The sequence below is a fragment of the Hippocampus bargibanti genome, linkage group LG01 (genome assembly GCF_051943395.1).
Source record: "Hippocampus bargibanti isolate YZ-2025 linkage group LG01, ASM5194339v1, whole genome shotgun sequence".
Classification (NCBI taxonomy): domain Eukaryota; kingdom Metazoa; phylum Chordata; class Actinopteri; order Syngnathiformes; family Syngnathidae; genus Hippocampus; species Hippocampus bargibanti.
Genome location: NC_142734.1, coordinates 12,590,034 through 12,606,106, shown reverse-complemented (window position 1 = coordinate 12,606,106; position 16,073 = coordinate 12,590,034). Strand labels below are relative to the sequence as shown.

The 16,073-nt window shown below is 45.9% G+C and overlaps 1 protein-coding gene across 1 annotated transcript; it reads right to left on the bottom strand.

Moving 5' to 3' along the window:
• Nucleotides 1-100: 100 nt before the first annotated feature.
• LOC148903126 (basement membrane-specific heparan sulfate proteoglycan core protein) lies at nt 101-8,610 on the bottom strand. Its single transcript, XM_088996890.1, is given in 17 exon segments — nt 101-239; nt 315-377; nt 456-515; nt 650-718; nt 940-1,041; nt 1,133-1,290; nt 1,394-1,508; nt 1,596-1,871; nt 1,970-2,260; nt 4,821-5,084; nt 5,495-5,782; nt 5,870-6,142; nt 6,217-6,510; nt 6,835-6,903; nt 7,079-7,144; nt 8,332-8,370; nt 8,440-8,610. Coding segments are annotated over 17 exon segments (2,526 nt in total). The 5' UTR covers nt 8,471-8,610; the 3' UTR covers nt 101-171.
• Nucleotides 8,611-16,073: the final 7,463 nt, after the last annotated feature.

Below are 16,073 nucleotides of genomic sequence, written 5' to 3'. Positions count from 1 at the left end.
ATCCTAGACCTTGAAGGAACCAAATAATATGTGCAATGTGCATCAGTGGGGATTTGACTTTTCATTTACACCACCAGCCAGTCTCAAGCAGCATGTTGGCATTTTCATCAACTTTTCTTTGGCAATTGTGTGCAGGTTTCAAAATACTTCAACACAGACATCTTTGGCAGATCAGTGTTGAAAAGAAACCAAAGTACAGTCCTCTGCTGCAGGTTTTTCACAGCTCTCAGTTGTCACAACTATACACAGAAAGAGACAAAAATATTGTGTTGACAAACTCATTCTTGATTTTGATACAGCACAAATGACATTACCTTGGTCTTCCAGAGAGGTTGCGGGAAGTGGTGTTGCTTCACTGCTAACAATGTCCGCTCCTTCTACAGGATGAATTTAAAGAAGCATATAGTGAGGAATGATATCAGTGACAAGAAATCCTTCATTCACCTAGCCTGTACCGTTTGCTAGAATGTTTATTTTTGCGTCTGTGATGTAATCAACCATTGGACAAGGAGCGTCTGCAGAGAAGAGAGAGGAACTTAAACACGAGTGACAACGCCTGACTTATGCAAGCAATTCTTGCACTTTCTAAAAGAGCAACCAGATGATTCATCAAATATGAGGAAATCGAAACTGGCCCGTGTCGCCATACCATCACGGTCTTTAAGTTGAGCCATGGTGAGGAAGAGCTCGGCCTCCTCTGGCCCTTCATCGTGGTCTTCTGCACAATTTAAAAAGACACCTGGTCACTGAGCTGCCTCACTGACTCACATTTCAAAATCAGCGGTTCTCAAACTGTGTTACGTTGGGGTCAGAAAATAATTCACAAAATCATAAAAAAAAGTGATACAATTATGAGGGGATTCCTGGGAGGAATTATCCCCTGTAGTTGTCCTTGGTCCCCACAAGGTTGAGACCCCATATTTAAAATGTCCACCATACCTTTTCTTCTGGTGACTCTGAGAAGAACGCAGCCAAAGAAAACAACAACAATACCAAAGAGGATGCAGCCAGAGATGGAAAGAAGCACCCGCCTCTTTAACACTAGAGCCAATCAAAGCCACAAACAAAAGTGAAAAAGTACTCGCCGTAGCATAATCAAACATCCAATTTCCACACGGAATTCAAAACGTACATAAATTCTTCGTTGCAAGAGCATCACTGCGTTGGGAGTAAGAAGGTCGCCCACTGCGAATACCCTGGCAAATGTATTGGCTCTGCATCGGGTCATTCTGGGGCGTTACCGTGTATTTGTCAGATGACGAGTTCACGATCAACTCGCCTTCTTTAAACCTGTTTGATGTGTGTCATATTTCACACACAATAGGTCAGCCTGTCAGAGTATATTATCGTCTTTACAAACAGCACAAATATAAGTAGCTTAATTTGTCATTACCATTCGTAGTTCCACATTTCCTCGCTACCTTTCACCTGACACATAAGCACAAGACTGTCCGTGGAAAAGACCTCAGACCATCCAGTTAAGACCATTATATTTGCTGATGGCCGTTCTGCAGGGGTAAAAATATTGCATATGAAAGCTGATGAAATACGTACATCATGTAGGTGACGATTACAACGGAGCTGGAGACACAAACCTTCAACTTGGAGCCTTAAAGCTTGACTTTGTTCCGTTTTGAAGAGACTCGTAGCTCTTCCTCTGACTGCTTCACATTTATATGATCCAATGTTTGTTTTGTCCACGGAACGTATTGTGTAATTGTTTCCAAATACTCTGAGCCGAGTGTCATCTTGTCACCACACATACTCCCATCCAGAGGACTGGTTGACGTGACAGATATACGAGACGGAATCGCCAGTGTGCATAACTACGTGTTTGGGGTCCTGCCTCAATTGGGTGATTGGTTTGTTGTCTAAGTTGAAAATGATTACATGCATCATTTGCATTTTTCCAAATGCAGTGGTTCTTGCACTTACAAACTGAGTGTGTTATTCAAGAAAGAGGACTCACCATAAACCCTGAGCATCATTCCAGATGTGCAGTTACTGCTAACAGACCTGTCTTTGAGCTCCCCCCAGCAGCAGTATTGTCCTTCGTGAGAAGTCGAAGCAGAGTGGATGGACAAGGTACCTCCATCCGGCCCAAAAGACACCAAACTATCACTGGGGATTGCCCGATTGTGTCTGTGCCACTTATACGTCCAGCCAGAACTGTTGACCATCATGCAGCTCAATGTCACGCTCTCGGTGTGGAACACATCAGCCCACTGACTGCTTCGTGTCAAAGATGGAAGAGGAATTTCTGAAAAGACACACACAGTCCAGTCAGCCATTTTGATCAAAAATCTACATTCATTCCTTTAAATGAACACCGTGTCAGTAAGTTGAACACAGACCTTGACACTTGTTGACATGACTTTACCGACCAACCGACCTATCGAACTACCAACCGACCTACCTACCTACCTACCTACCTACCTACCTACCTACCTACCTACCTACCTACCTACCTACCTACCTACCAGTGACGTGCGGTGAGGTTCATGGCTGGTGAGGCACTGACGTCATCAATGACGTCACCGCTCGTCTCTACTTAGTATTTGAGCGGTAAATTCAGCGATTTTGAAAAAAATCCTAAAACGGTGAAGTTAAATGGACAAGAACTTTAAAGTACAAATCACTAAATACATCTAACTGTTTAATTTATTTTTTTCATTTGATATTTCCATGACAGCTTTCCATTATGACAGGTGAGGCACTGCCTCACCTGCCTCCACTGACTGCACGTCACTGCTACCTACCTACCTACATACCTTTCTACCTACTTACCTACCCAGCTAACTACCGAGCTACCTACCTACCGAGCTACCTACCTACCTATCTACCTAGCTCCCTAGGTACGTAGTTACTCAGTGGCCTACCTACCTACTTGCCTGTCTGTCTGTCTATTTTTCTCCATTAATTGAATCCCAATTTTCATGGACAGTTGGTAACTAAATGATAGAGTGTTTTTATGCACATTCGTAATCATTATGTATTTCCATGTTTAGCTTAGTACATTTTATGTTATATTATGTTTAGATCAGTACATATTATGTTATTGCATGTTTAATTTAGTCTACATGGATGTATGAAGCTTATTAGTTGTATCGTTGTGAAAGAAGGATGTAACAAGTATCAACTTTCAGTCTAAATGTTCTCCCAACAAACTTGTCCGTAGCTGATTGGACAACAGATCGCTGCTGTGTGACTTCCAATACTTGTCCATGGCTGATTGGCCAATAGATCTCTGCTGTGTCTTTTCAAAACTAGGTTGAGTGGGAGGGCTCTTGCTTTTTGTGCTTTTGTTCTTCTTGTGTTCGTGTGTTCTCTTGGCTTCCCGTCCCGATGAGAGATGTGCTCCTTTTTGTTTCACTAGAATAAAGTAGCTTTTTGTTCACCATCTATCGTCCTCGCTGATATTTTCATCACAGAACTTCGTTGAACACCGAACCAGATGAGAAACAAGAATTAGAACCGAACACTAGTAATCTAACATTAACTGGGAGTGTATTTCTGCAGGAAACAATCCTCACCGGCACCTTTGAGCATCCAAGGTTCGGACATTCAGAGGGTGACCGCATACAAGTACCTGGGTGTTACTCTGAACAATAAACTGGACTGGACTACAAACACGGATGTCCTAATCAAAAAGGGACAAAGTCGCCTCTTCCTACTCAGGAAACTGAGGTCTTTTGGGGTTCAGGGGTCACTCCTAAAGACTTTCTATGAGTCTCTGGTGGCTTTAGCCATCAATTATGGAATTGTCTGCTGGTCAGGCAGCATCACCACCCGGGACAGGAAAATACTGGAGAACCTTGTCAAGATGGCCAGTCCTGTTCTGGGCGGCTTGCTGGACTCTCTGGAGCAGGTGGGCAACAGACAGACACTTGCTAAACTAAAAGCTATGATGGACAGCCCCTCCCACCACATCCTGCCCACCCAGACAGCACTGGGTAGCTCCTTGAGCCAGAGAGCAAGAAGGGGAGGTACCGCCGCTCGTTCCTACCAGCTGCTGGCAGGCATCTCAATTCTCAATAATCACATGTGAAAAAAATGGACACTTGTACTGTAAATATAGGTTGATGCAATACAGCTACATATATCAATGTCTTTCTTGATACTTGCACTATGTACATATTTTTTTTATGAAATGGTCTTGCACATTTACAGTATACAGTTGACATTTTTGTTTTACTATGCTTAGAATATCTTGTTTTTCTATCCTCCCCCCCAACCCATCACCCATCATCAAATTGCTGCAGTGGTTGTGAGGAAAAAGGAAGAAGTCGAAAAGCAAAAACAGGTCACCATCCTCCGCCCCAGTTTAATTTTCAATGCTAAATGTATTCATTTCCGTCCCCTCCCTACACAATGTACCACATCCTGTTTCATCAGAGTTAAAAGAGCTTGTAAAGGAAGCAAGGTGCACAGCAAATGCTGTTCAACTTACAAAGTGATTTATTCACGTGTATAATGTTTTTCATGTGATTGAAATGAAGGCAGCACGGTGGACGACTGCATAGCACTAAACAATATTGAGGTTCAGAATTTGATTCTGGCATTCCTGTGTGGAGTTTACATGTTCTCCCCATGGATGTTCTCTGGCTACTCTGGTTTCCTCACACATTCCAAAAACATGCATGGCAGGTTAAAAAAGTGTCCGTAGTTGTGATTTTGAGCGTGAATGGTTGTTTTCTTGTGTGCCTGCTAGCTAAATGACAACTGGGATCGGCTCCTGCTCGCCCACAAAATCTGTGAGGACAAGCGGATAAGAAAACGGATGGAGGGACAAAAAGTATGAATGATTGAACTGAACCCACCGAGAACCTCTTGAGTCATCCTATCGCTGATGTCCGTGGCTGTTCTTTGTCCCCTGGTGGCCTTGCACCAATAGACCCCCGCATCCTGAGGGCAGAGTTTGATTCGAAGGGTTTTGTCTGTAGCCTCAAGCTTCTTTTTGTCTTTGAACCAGTGGTAAACCCAACCGGACCCCACGTGAACTTCACAGGTGAATGTGATGTTTTCTCCAACATACATTGAGGTCAAAATAGGATACTTGTTGAGTGACGGTTTCGGGATTTTTTCTGAAACAAACACAATAGATGGTCCAATATGTGTCATTCGCAGACATTCCCAACTAGATTCAGTTTTACTGAATTGGTCCGAAAAGTATTAGTTTTGTATTTAGCACAAATAATACAGTATATGTGTCAGTGATGTTTCGTCATATACAGAAAAACATTAAATGCTTTTCTGTAAAATCGCTCAGTCTTCATCAGGCTGTCCAGTACCTGTATTGCATATCAGCCCTAAAAAACATAATCTGTTGATTTGTACAGAATCAGTTGGGAACAAACTCATTTTATTTTTTAAAAAAACAGGAAATAGGCCCATGAGTGTTATAACAACAAGCAACTAAACACTTACAATTAAGCTTCCAGGTATATACCGTAGGACATAAAAAGTAGGAAAGAAGCATAAAAACATCATTTACCGTAGACTTTAACATTTGTAGTGTTGCTGAAATCAGAGCTGACTTTCCTGGACTCAAGGTGTGCTTTGCAAGCATATATTCCCTCATGTGTTTGAGAAGCAGAGGTGATGTTCAGAAGAGATCCCCCGAAACTCAGAACCAGCGCCGGGTCTTTTTGGAGTGCCATTCCGTTTCTGTGCCAAGTGACTGTCCAGTTAGGTCTGCCCACATAACAAGTCAACTCCACGCTTTCCATTTGGAATACGTCTGACCAAGAAGTCCGCAGCTTTATGGTTGGCGTGGTTGGTTCTGAAGTTAGACGAGTGGCAGTCAGAACAATGAAGAAAGGAGAATGGCATATATCGAACAAGGCATCGAGTCACGTGTCCACCTTACCAGAGACCTCCAGCATTGATGTTTCACTCTGCTTTGTGTAGAACGGGTTTCGCCCTCTCTTGGCTTTGCAGTAGTATCGACCACTGTCGGACACTGTTAAAAAAATTGTTCTAAAACTGTTTTCAAAAGATCCTTGGATTTGCTTGTCATTGTGATACCACAGATAGTCCCATCCAAAGGAAATGTTCATTACACACTGAAAGGTGACAGTTTCTCCAGGGAACATTTTCTGCAACTTTGGGCTAAGCACCAACGTTGGTTTTGGCTTGTTTGCTAACCAAGAAAAAGAGATAACAAATTAACCTGAATATCATTTTCAACAAAAGAGGACTAGACAGGAAACTTACCATAAACTTTCAATTCAATCGGGTTACTGTTGATAGACTCGCCCTTCACTTCATGATAAGCTTTACAAGAATACTTTCCAGAGTCCGCCTGAGATTTTGCAGTGATAGAGAGTGTCGCTTGGTTGGACAGATTTGTCGAGACATTTTGATCTACGTCACGCAAGCGCTGCCCGTTTCTGTACCAAAAGAAGATCCAGTCAAAGCTGCTGTTGACACTACATCCAAAGTCTGCTTTCTCTAATGGGAACACATCCCACCAGGGGGACTCCAGTTGCAGTGATGGGACTGGAGGCTCTGAAAATATGTGGAAATACATTAGATTTGAATAAATTACAGAGTAAACTGTATTTTAATGTTATTCACTGTTCTTGCACTCTCAATAAATGACATGTTTCAATGCGTTTTTATAATTTCAAAAGTCAGTGTGAAGTCCTTGAAGGGAGTTGTAAAATGCTACGGTAGTACATTGTGGCTGTATTTTTTTTTTTATTGCGGATTTCACATATTGCGGTTGTGACCCTGGTTATGATGAAAGGGGGTGACAATGGTCTTTATTTTGCTTTGGTTCCTTTACTGCAGCACATTCTCATCTCAACTGTCTTCCGTGCTCGTGCTCACCATAGACAGTCTGCGTTTCAGTTGATGTTTCACTCGTTGGGAAAGTGTCGCTGAACACGGAGGTGGCTGCTGGAGGGGAAGAGATGACGTCAGTTAAAATGTTTGTGCAATTCTCCGACAAACGTTTTGAATATCTGGAGTAGAAATGGAAAACCAAAATTGAAGCAATTAAGTCACTTAATTATTTTGGGAAATGGTTTGCCTTGGAGGGGAAAACCTTTTGTGTTGTCGCTCCTTTCCTCACCGTAGAGCGTATGGTTTTCATTTGGCGGATCACTGGTTGGCACAATGTCCATCAACATGGAAGTGACTGGGTAGTTGAGAGTAAATTTTTCAGTTTAAACACATTCCGATAAGACAAAGGTGGTTGTTGTTATTATGGAGAAAGCATATTGCATTGCATTTGAATGATGTGCTCGAAAAGAAAGTCTGCGAAAGCCGAGTACACACATAAAAATAGTAAGGTCTTTTTGGACCAGAGGAGGCCTCTCCTTGACTAAGACCTTTAAATGCCAGGCGATCAAATGTCTTATGTGAATATGCTTTCGATTCAGGTGTGGTAACTTTGGATTTACCCCCATAATGGGACCCACGGCAGGTCAGACTGAAAACTCTCAACTATTAAATATATTCAAGATGAACCTAAAAAAAATCATCACGAGTCACCTGAAAACGACAATGAAAACAACAAAAATGACAGATTTCAACTGGACTAAACTTGACACATAAACTAACTTGCCAATGTTCTTCTAATTCTTCAAATCAATAACTCTTTCTTGTATGTACTTTGTATTTTCCATCACTCTTGATGTCCTGTGGCACCACGTTGCCTCTCACAGGTCCGTTTTGGAACTACAACATACAACTGTGGGGCAAGATACTCCAGATTGTTAATTGAAATATTATTGTATGTGTTGTGCTGCGTTAATCATCATGAGTACACCACACACTACAAGAGAAGTAAAAACACACTTGCTGATTTTGTTCCATTATGTGTAGTGTCCCTCACATTTGAAACTTCCGTTCAGACAAACACTGGTATGCTTAGACAGCTAAAGTGCAACATCAAATAAAAGGAAGTGCGATATGAACACAAACTGCAGTCTCCGCCTTAGTCTGACTGAATCATGCACGAAAATGACAAATAACTTGTTATTAAAAAAAGAGATCACACCATTTGGAAATATGACAAAATAATATCAAATCCAGATAATAAATAGAGAAGAAAAACCTGATCCAAAATTGTTTCAGGAAGCGTCACTTGCATGAGAACAAAGTTATTCATGTTTCATCTGTGGAACTTCCTCAATATTGTTTTCATTTGGTTTTGCTTTATCACAAATAAGACAACGCAAACAAAGAAGAATATGAAGCCGAATACTTGAGACAAAGAGAGAGAGAGAGAGAGAGAGAGAGAGAGGGAGGGAGAGAGATGCATAGGCACACCTTCAAGCTTTGTTTCATCTAACGTGTATTTCAAATAACAAAGTTTCTCACCATCTTCATAAGCCAGAGCAGAACAGAGAGCAGCGATATCTGTTAAAACAAATGGCGATGAACACTTTTTAAACACGTCTCTCCAAAGATGGATGTACTCAGACTTACACTTTACAGCAAAGACGTCGATGTAACCCATTTTCCATTGAGTGGCACATGCAGTGAAGTGATGCAGTCGCTGTGCGCTGAAGCTCAAAAAAGGAAACCCACTGAACGGGTGTGTTAACAGCAGCTTTTCTCCATCGCCCACATCTGCTTTTTCATGTTGTTCTCCAGGAAATGAGTTAGTCAAGCACATTCAGACCTTGTCTTCTCAGCAAAACAGCCACTTACAGCCAGTCTATGAGGACATCCCCCAAAAATATTGAGACATTTTACTTTGCATGATTGTCAATTTATTTAGAGTGAAACACTATACTGTACATTCTTTCTCCATCTGTGGTCAATATGCATGGCAGACTGAACACTCTAAGCCAGCGGTCACCAAACGACGGCCCGCGGGCCGTATTCAGCCCATCAGCATATTTGGCCCCTGAACAATACCAGATATGCTATCAGATTTTTTTTCCTATTTGGCCTCCAGAAAAATAAAAAAAATCACTTTACAAGTCAAAGGTTTTCGATCATTATCTGTTCCTATTTTAATCAATGTCATCAATGTATGTCGTTTATAATCGTGATTGAACAATACAAACAAGCCTTCTCACAATAGAATGCGAAAGGAGTCGGTCACAATGCGACGCGACACAAGAAAGTGACATATGAGGAAGTGGAGAGGAGTCCGGTGGTACATTCAGGTGTGCTCAGTTTGGCGCTCTATTTGGTCCCAGACCCGTTTTCTCTTGTAAACCTTCCTGTCAAAGAGAGAACGGAATAATGTTGAAAAGGTTAGGGAAGAGAAAAATTGATTCAGAAGACAGGGTATTTAACCTGCAGTGGACAAACGATTATTTTTATGTTCAATGCAAAGAAAAGGCTGTTTGTCTCATCTGTCAAGAGGCGGTGGCGATATTCAAAGAATACAATCTTCGCCGACACTATGAATCGTGTGGAATGGATATGGATTGTTTTTCAGCATTTTTGGCCACGCCATTCATCAAGGAGGAGACTGTGCTGAGTGGTTGCGCCTTTTCGGCAGCATGAATATGCCAGTACTGTTTTTGAATGGGAGGAATGTTGGTGCTATTCGACTGGCTTCGCTGGACAGCTCTGGGGCCATTGTGCTTTTTTGCGCCTGTAATGGGCAGCATCTTCACAGCCCCGCTTTGTTCAATGGAAAGGTCGGTGCTGTTGGACAGTCTGCGGCTGGATGGATGCATGGCTTGAGGAGCCCACGATAAGAAGAAAGAGGCGTCAGCGCAGAGCGCCGATGCGGATGTGGAACTGTCGCGGCTTGGAGTTGAAGCAGATTTATGTGGGACAGGAAATGTGAGACAATCTCTTTTTGTCAATGGATGCTACAGCTGCGTGTTTGCTTTCAACATTTAGCTTGTAGTCGACGTGCACATTCCAACATGATGTCCCTGATCCACTGGTGAAAAGATGCTTTGATCCTCTCCTCTTTCATCTAGAACTGCTTTATGTAACCAAGAGGGTACAGAAAGTGCTAAAGAATGAACGACTCTCTGTGTCTTTGTGTGTTATATTGTCTTTGTGTTGTCATATTATCTGTTTTTTTTGTTCTTTTGACTTCAAGACGGCGCCACAGAGTGGCTGCCTTTCCAGCAGCTCATGTATATTGTTTTTCTACTTTTATTCCTTTTATCACTTTGCTGCTGTGAAATGTAAATTTCTCCACTGCAAGAATAATAAAGGCAAATCCAATCCAACCAGTCACAAAGACAAGTACGATAGCTTGCAAGGCCAAATACGAGCAGACAAACTCTCAAAGTGAAAAGTGGACTACTATCTCAGCAGAATACATTTGTACGCCAAGCTCAGCTGAAGAAGGCATCCGTTCGGGCCAGCTTTCGGGTTGCTAAGCTGATAGCAAGCAGCGGTAAGCCTTTCACGGACGAATAGTTTGTGGCGTCACCGGTGCGCACCGCAGCTTGGATGTCTTTCAAGCCCTTGGTCTCCTTGATGTGTGTCGCACCCTGACGCATATCACACGCTTGAAAATGGTATAAAAAGGAGCTGTCGCGAGACAGAGAGACTCATCTCGGACTCACAGACTCAAAGAGACTTGCAAAGACCCGCACAGGCACGCCCGGCCCACGCCGGGCGTCGGACGGACATCACAACACGACTTGCTCGGCTCCTGGCTGGCTTGTTGCGTCACACGTGTGTATGATTTTGAAGTGCGCTTTTCAACCCTTTCATGTCTTTCAATTCCTTGATCTCCTTGATGTGCGTCTCACCCTGACGCATAGCACACGCTTGAAAATTGTATAAAAGGAGCTGTCTCGGGACAGAGAGATTGGGCGAACCACGGGGCAGAATCACATCAGACTCATCTTGGACTCAGACCCAGACAGACAAACCGCTCGCAGAGACCTGCTCAGCATCGCACGGAGTTTCACAGCACGACTTGCTCGACTCCACGCTACGATCAAGCTCTGCGCATCATCTGCCTGGAAGATCTGACAACGAACCTACTTACAAATAAAGAGAAACATCAAACTCTTTATTGGCGAGCCAGCCAGGAGCAATTTTTTCCCTCCTCCTCAGCCCAATCAACTCTCCAAATGGAAAGAACCAGATTTCCCAGCCGCCTGTGAACCCGGCATCTTCACAGCAAGACCTCTCGAGCCGAGCTCCCGATGGGCCGCCACCACCCGTGGGCGCCCTGACCCCACCGTGAAACCTGCCGCACCCTGATGGCCAACATCGTCCAATTCGCCTGGCGACTCTGCAACTAGCTGCATCGTATATGTCCACGATCGCACATCGTCGGACATCGCTTATGTCCACGATCGGACATCGTATATGTCCACGATCGGACATCGTCGGACATCGCTTATGTCCACGATCGGACTTCGGGAAGACGCTTCATGGCCGACACGGCCGCCGACGTCAGCGTGCTTCCTCAGCGTCCTGCAGAGTGCCATGGCAGCGCGATCATCGCCACCGTCGCCGATGACCGGCCTGTCTGTGCCCGGCAGCATGGCCAACCCCACGCACCTTCGTCCTCACAATCCCTCATCGATCCTCCGACTTGACTGATCCCAGCCGAACAACTCACGGTGAGAAGACCTTCCGGCATCGACTCGACGGCCGTGAGGAAAGTTTCCATCGATCGACTCAAACTGGCAGTCGTAGGGCACTCTTTGCCGTGCTCCCGTACAACGACTTCAGGCACCACGAAACCTCCTCGGAAACCACCCCACCGACGCCTGCCATGCCCGGCGACCGTCATCTTGCCTGGCCTCACCATGTCGCAGAATGACTTTTGTTTTTATTTATTTTTCCTTCATCGCTTTCACCGACTTCGGATCCAGGAGGGGAGCCCTGTTGCGTCACACGTGTGTATGATTTTGAAGTGCGATTTTCAACCCTTTCATGTCTTTCAATTCCTTGATCTCCTTGATGTGCGTCTCACCCTGACGCATAGCACACGCTTGAAAATTGTATAAAAGGAGCTGTCGCGGGACAGACAGATCGGGCGAACCACGGGGCAGAATCATCTCAGACTCACGCCCGGCTCACGCCGGGCGTCGGACGGACATCACGGCACGACTTGCTCAACTCCATGCCACGATCAAGCTCTGCGCGTCACCTGCCTGGGAGATCTGACAACGAACCTACTTACAAATAAAGAGAAACATCAAACTCTTTAGGCTCGCCAATAACCTCGGCTTGAGGGGTCTTGCCAGGTACACGGGCGGCTGGGAAATCCTGTCCTTTCCATTTGGAGAGTTGATTGGGCTGAGGGGGAGACCTCCTGGCTGGCTCGCCAATAAAGAGTTTGATGGTTCTCTTTATTTGTAAGTAGGTTCGTTGTCAGATCTCCCAGCCGTCACCACCCCATTTGGCTCGTTTGAGTTCCTCCGCATGCCTTTCGGCCTCCGGAACGCCACTGAGCCTTTTCAACGCTTCATCGACTCTGTCCTGCGCGGTCTTGACTTCTGCTGTGCCTACATCGACGACATCCTCATCGCCAGCGACTCCAATGAAGAGCACCTGCAGCACCTGGAAACGGTCTTCAAGCGTCTGGATGAGCACGGCCTGGTCGTCAACTCCAAGTGCGTGTTTGGCCAACCCAAGATCAAGTTCCTTGGCCACCTAGTCGATGGCAAAGGAGTACGCCCTCTACCCGCCAAGGTGCAGGCCATCCGTGACTTTCCCACACCCGAGACACTAACCCAATTACAGCGATTCCTCGGTAAACTTCTACCGCCGCTTCATCCCGAACTGTGCCGAGGATGCCCTGCCACTAAACTCGCTGACTGGCAACAAGAAGAAGCACATTCCCGTTGACCTCTCCTCCGAGCTATTGAAGGCTTTTCAACGGCTGAAGGATCGCGTTGCCAATGCAACACTCCTAGCTCACCCAAGCCCCGATGGTCAGTTGTCTCTCATGGTTGACGCCTCCACGGTTGCAATCGGTGAGGTTCTCCACGACGGCCTCAATGGTGACTCTCGACCCATCGCCTTCTTCTCCAAGGCCCTCCAGCCAGCCGAACGCCGGTACTGCACCTTTGGCCGGGAACTTCATGGCGTCTACCTCAGCATGAAGCACTACCGGCACTTTATCGCGGGTGGACGCGTCATCATCTATACCGACCACAAGCCACTCCTTTCCGCTATCCCCTCGGCATCGACGAAGTGCCTGGAGCGAGAATTTCGGCACTTGGACCACCTCTCGTAATTTGACCTCGAGTTTCGCCACGTCCAGGGAGCTCAGAACGAGGTCGCAGACGCCCTTTCTCACGTTGAGATCAACGCGATCCAGTTTCCCGACGGTCTTGACTACGACGAGATGGCAGCAGCCCAGGTACGAGGTCTAGCCGACCATGCCAACGACTCCAACATCCTGATCCTGTGCGTCCAATTCGACGGCGTCCCTCGACCATTGGTTCTCGACTCCTTCCGGCAAAAAGTGTTCGATTCTCTGCACAGTCTCTCTCATCCTGGAATTCGTGACACGACCAAGATGCTGGCGAAAAGGTTTTCCTGGAAGAGACTGCAAAGAGACGTGCGAGACTGGGTGCGCGGCTGTCTACGATGCCAACGCTCAATGGTCCAGCGCCATACGAAGTCACCCGTGGGAATTTTTGACATGCCGGACGCCCGGTTCAGTCACGTCCACATAGATCTTTCCGGACCGCTTGCCCCCTCCCGTGGCTTCCGGTACTTGTTGACTTGCGTTGACCGCTTCACCCGATGGTGCGAAGCCCTTCCCTTGTCCGACTGCGGGTCCGAAGCTGTTGTCAGTGCCTTCCTCCAACACTGGGTCGCCCGCTTTGGATCACCGAAGACCATCACCACCGATCGTGGAGCCCAGTTCGAGTCTGCACTATTTGGCAAGCTGTGCACTTTTCTGGGATGTGAACGAAACCGGACGACTGCCTACCACCCAGCTGCGAACGGCATGGTTGAGCGCCTCCATCGCCAACTGAAGGCCTCCCTGATGTCTTCCGACAATGCAGAACACTGGGTGGATAACCTGCCTCTGGTGTTGCTCGGCATCCGCTCTACGTTAAAGCCCGACATCAACTCGACTCCAGCAGAGCTGGTATACGGTGCCAGTTTACGCCTGCCTGGTGAGCTGCTCAACCCGACCGACCCTGCGACTGTCGACGTCAATGATCTGCTCACCCGCCTCCGGCAGTTTGCGCTGGCTATGCGGCCCCGGCTGCCGCGAACATCGTACCAGCCGACGCACGTGGATCCCGCACTAGGAACATGTACGCATGCCTTCCTGCGGTGTGATCGGGTGCGCAAGCCCCTCCAGCCCCCTTACGATGGCCCGTATCCCGTCCTCTCCCGCGGTGAGAAGACGTTCCGGATTCAAATCAACAGCCGCGAGGATACAGTCTCAATCGACCGACTCAAACCGGCAGTCGTAGAGCACACGTTGTCGTGCTCCCGAACACCGACGTCGGCCAACCTACCAACAACGCGACCTTCTTCGTGCCTGGCCTCTACGTGTGGACGAACGACCCGGAGCGGCAAACGTGTGCACTTCCCAAAACGTCTCACCTCCTACCAGCTCTTCTGAGCGCGTCCTGCTCGTTTTTTTCCTGCGTCGCCTTCCCCAACTTCAGATCCAGGAGGGGAGCCCTGTGGCGTCACCGGTGCGCACCGCAGCTTGGATGTCTTTCGAGCCCTTGATCTCCTTGATGTGTGTCGCACCCTGACGCATATCACACGCTTGAAAATGGTATAAAAAGGAGCTGTCGCGAGACAGAGAGACTCATCTCGGACTCACAGACTCAAAGAGACTTGCAAAGACCCGCACAGGCACGCCCGGCTCATGCCGGGCGTCGGACGGACATCACAACACGACTTGCTCGACTCCACGCCACGATCGAGCTCTGCGCGTCACCTGCCTGGGAGATTTGACAACAAACCTACTTACAAATAAAGAGAAACAGCCAAGTTTGTTAAGAAATGTATGGATGCTGTCGCTGAGGAGTTGTGTCCCGGGAAGAAAGATGCATATAATGCCGTAGGTCTATCTGCGAGTACAATCATCAGACGCGGTGAAGAAATCGGGATTAATGTATATGCCCAGCTTGAGCAGAAGACGAAAGAATTTGACTTTTTTCATTAGCACTGGATGAGAGCACGCACGTGCAAGACACAGCGCAACTGCTCATTTTTATTCGTCGAGTTAGCGCAAACTTTGAGATATGCGAGGAGCTGGCAGCCCTCCAAAGTGTCAAAGGGACTACAACGGGAGATGATATTTTTGACCAAGTGTACCAAACCATGGAGAAGTTGGACCTGAGTTACATAACTGTGATGGTCTGAAAGATGCATTGTAATATGAAAGATGCATTGTAAGATGCAAGTACAACAGTCTCATTGACTTCTATGCCACCCTCCCAAACGATCCAATCATCAAAAAACACGCAATGAAAATGTCCACAGTTTTTGGCAGCACGAGAAAAGCTTTTCTTGCATGAAACTGCTGAAATCTCCGATTAGATCAAGATTGACAGAAGAACATTTGCATCAGTGCTTGAGACTGGCTGTAACTAGAATGGAACCTGATATTCAACTTCTCACCAGCCAGATGCAGACCCACAGTTCACACTGATGAACATACATAGATAAGCTCACTTTCCTGACTTGAATGAGTCATTCTGTGCATAAATAAATATAATCATAATAAAATCTACTGGGATAAAACGCATCTTTACAACCATACTGGTAGTGAAATGTATGTGCTGTGTAGGTGCTGTATCAGTTCACTTTCTCAACCTGCTTTCTTTGTGGTTTTCACAGGGAAGTTGATGAGAAAGCTGCAAACAGCGGTGTCTACAAGCATACTGGAACCCACAAAAGGATTATAAGGAAGTAACACAAGAACTTTAAGAGACTGCTCATATGTGTCAGAGAGATTCTGCTTGGACAACTGAGCTGAACTTTTATCTGTTAAGATTGTGCATGGCACAACAGAAAGTTAATGTTCCATGGCTTTTTTTCTATGAAGAACACAGAGAGAGTTATTTAGTTAATATTTCATAAATAGTGTTATTTATTTCCTGTTTTTCTATGAAGAACCAAGAGAGTTATTTAGTTATTATTTATTTCATAAATAGTGTTATTTATTTCCTGATTTTTTTTCTGTG